General features: G+C 28.5%; 1 protein-coding gene across 1 annotated transcript; it reads left to right on the plus strand.

Moving 5' to 3' along the window:
* Positions 1-1,648: 1,648 nt before the first annotated feature.
* LOC119674833 lies at positions 1,649-2,507 on the plus strand (the record flags this gene model as incomplete). Its single annotated transcript, XM_038085990.1, is given in 2 exon segments — positions 1,649-1,775; positions 2,333-2,507. Coding segments are annotated over 2 exon segments (302 nt in total), but the record flags the coding sequence as incomplete, so codon positions are not given.
* Between the last annotated feature and the right edge of the window lie 843 nt (positions 2,508-3,350).

The raw sequence follows: 3,350 nt of genomic DNA on the forward strand, positions 1-3,350 counted from the left end.
GAAATTTTCATAAATTGCTTTTTCTGCAGAATTTCCAAGCCATTGGAACTTAACCAGTACAAGGAACCCAACAAATCAAAGGATGACTTATTGCTACCGCATTTGTTTCATGGCAACTTGCATGTAGTTCACCCATTTACCGATTAACTAAAGAATAACAAATTGCTTGAAAGAGAGAAATTTGCATGTACTTTGTTCAGCAAATTGTTTCGAAACAAAAAATGGAATAGGGAAAAAAATAAGTGGAATGATTACCATAAGAACTGCAATATATCACAAATAGTTATCACACATTTGCAAGGAATTATACAGTATTTTTATGAGAGAATCAGTTCAAGACTAATAAGAAAAGCAAATGAAATAGTTCTCAAAGCACTTATCGATAATACTCATGCCAATCGCATAAATACTCGTATTTTAGATATTTAGGTATTTGCAAGTTTAAGGATTTATAGATACATATATAATATATATTTAACTCCATTTATGTTGTTTAATTGGTAGCAATTTCTATTTATAATTTTAAAATAAAATAATTCATCAAGAGGTTTTTCGAACAGTAGTGAACTACAACAACAAAAATTTTATTTGTATATTATTTTAATTAATTAAATTTTTGTCTGACCATACAGCTGCTTTAAGTATTGCAAAATACCCATCATCAATGGTCTTGGAAATAATTATTGTATTTAATTATTCGTAAATAATTATTTTTGAGACTGCAAGTACCAGGAATCGAACTCGGCTCGCACCGTCTGGAAAATTTGACGTTAAATTACAACTTATATTCACAAATTAAAATATTGGAGTTTAAAAAATCCATCCATCGGACTCCATATTAAAAACATGGCGCTTACATATTGCTGGAATGGAAGAGAAACCTCTACTGTTACTAAAATAACCCAAACCTGCGATAGTTTAAAAAATAATGTACGAGTATTAAAAAATAATGATAAAAGTTAATAAATAATTAGCTTGTCCTACATATTCTCGCCGGGCACTACAGTTCCTTGTGAGGATGTGATTTCTAAATAATGCATTTCGTTTTTGCTGGTCTTATGCAAAAACTCTTCAATCAAGTACACCTATCTAGTTAAGATCGCCTACTTCATCATTCACCTGTCTTTCCCATGTAGGTTGTAGATATTGTTATCACAGTCTAAAAGTGAACTGACACTCATAGGAATAGGCATTAAATATCTTAGCAAGTATAAGTAGGTAATAAATCTACAGTGCTAACAAAATTTTAGCTCATAATTAATTAAACCTCTAAGCAACAGCTCTGTATCGTTCTATATATGTATAATAAAAAAATTTAAAAAGGATGTATTGGGTGGATCAAGATTTATTTAACGCATTTTTTAACTACGAGGGAAACATCCAATAGATCCTATAAAATATAAAATTCTGTGTATAGGGTACCTACAATTCGGCAATGTACCCTCTTTATTTGTTTGTACTAAGCTTTTGAAAATTAATACATACAACTTAGCTTTGATGATTTTCTAGAATTAAATCCTTTAATTCAAATTGAATAAATAGTGTTGCCAACTGTGTACGTAAAATCGTATATATCATTTTATTAACGTTTTGACAAATGAAACTGGACTTGAAATATTGTGCAGAAAACTAAGCTCGAAGCTCTTAAATGGCAACTCAGAGTATGGTGCAAAATATGCACTCTTTGCACTTTAAACCATTAGATGAATCCCAACGAAATCAATCAACAAGAATTTTACAAGCGAAAACACTGAAATACTCCGAACGCGCCAAAAGTATGCAACGAAAATTTCTGCACTGGCATTTTTAACTTCTAAAACTTGGGATGTTTAACTTCCGTTTATGCTTCCGTCGTTTCACTGAAAGGAATGCAATGCAAATAAGGCGTTGTTTGAAATGCGATTTATTCATGTTGTGTACATGGGAAAACAGAATTTTTTTCTGGTTCTACAGCATTGTCTAAAAATATGGTTGGTGTGCAAGGGTACCATTTTCCCATGTGCCAATAGAGTTGCAAAAAATTCAGCGGAAAGTTTTGCTTTTTCCACCCACTTATTGCTGCTTGAACATGTACTTTTAGTTTATTACAGAAAGAGTGCAAAGTTAGGTCAAACAACGTCCATAATACAAAGTTATTTCACACACTTGTATTCGCGTTAGGTTTCCTTTGTGCAATAAACAAAATTATGTTGAAATTTAAACACAAACTATATTTGCACAGTGCAAAAGACACAGTAATAATTGCAGAATTTTCACGTCACAAACTAAATTCATATAAATATTTTCACTAACATAAAATTTAATATCTTTTTTTGCTCTCATTTCATCGTAGCTTTTCATCTTTATACAAACAAAACGGATGAGCGCATTGAGGATGATACTTTGGCTGTCAAATATGAGGATGGCAGATGGTCGAAGCCGTATTACGATTGCGGCGGTGGCAATATTTGGATGTTGACATATACCGTCCCATTTTTCGGTTACGAAAATGACACTTATCATTTCAAGTAAGTGCAACCAAATGAAAATTCTACATTGAGAACTTGTAATTTGCAAACCAAAATCAACGAACTTCATATTTGCATAAGACAGTGTTCAGGCAGAGATAATCATTGCTCTGCCAAAATGGATTAAAAAGTAGTTAGTGTCAAATAGTGTCGATTTGATTGTACGAGTTCATACGACAAGGGATTTTGGTATTTGCTTTTCTTTAGTTAAAATATTGTCATAGTTGACCTAATCACTCAGTTAATGTCTCTGTAGTTATTTTTTTTTTTAATTATATAGTAAATATAAATGCTTTATTACGTTATAAATGCAAAAAAAAAAAATACTTAATTTCTTTAAGATTTTAATTTTTACTACACTGAACTTTCATTCTTTTTCATTTCATTAATAATGGGAAGAGAATATTTAATATTATAATGATAAATTATAATAGTTTAAATAAAATTACACCAAATTCAAGATCAAGAATGAACTAAAACTAAATTAAAATTAAATTAAATTAAAATAAAATAAAGAAAATTAAATTACTTTAAATTGAATTGAATCGAATTAAACGAAATCAAATTAAATTAAACTAATCTAAACTAAACTAAACTAGAGTAAATTAAATTAAAATAAATTAAATTTAAAGTAATTTTATTTTATTTTATTTAATTTTATTTTATTTTGTATTATTCAATATAATTTAATTTAATTTAGTCAAATTTAATTCAATTCAATTCAATTCAATTTAATTCAATTCCATTCAATTCAATTCAATTCAATTCAATCCATATCATATCTTAAATAAACTTCAATTGAATTAATTTAAATCAAATTAAATTAAATTAAATCATATTAAA

Source organism: Teleopsis dalmanni, chromosome 2, assembly GCF_002237135.1.
Source record: "Teleopsis dalmanni isolate 2A chromosome 2, ASM223713v2, whole genome shotgun sequence".
Classification (NCBI taxonomy): Eukaryota; Metazoa; Arthropoda; class Insecta; order Diptera; family Diopsidae; genus Teleopsis; species Teleopsis dalmanni.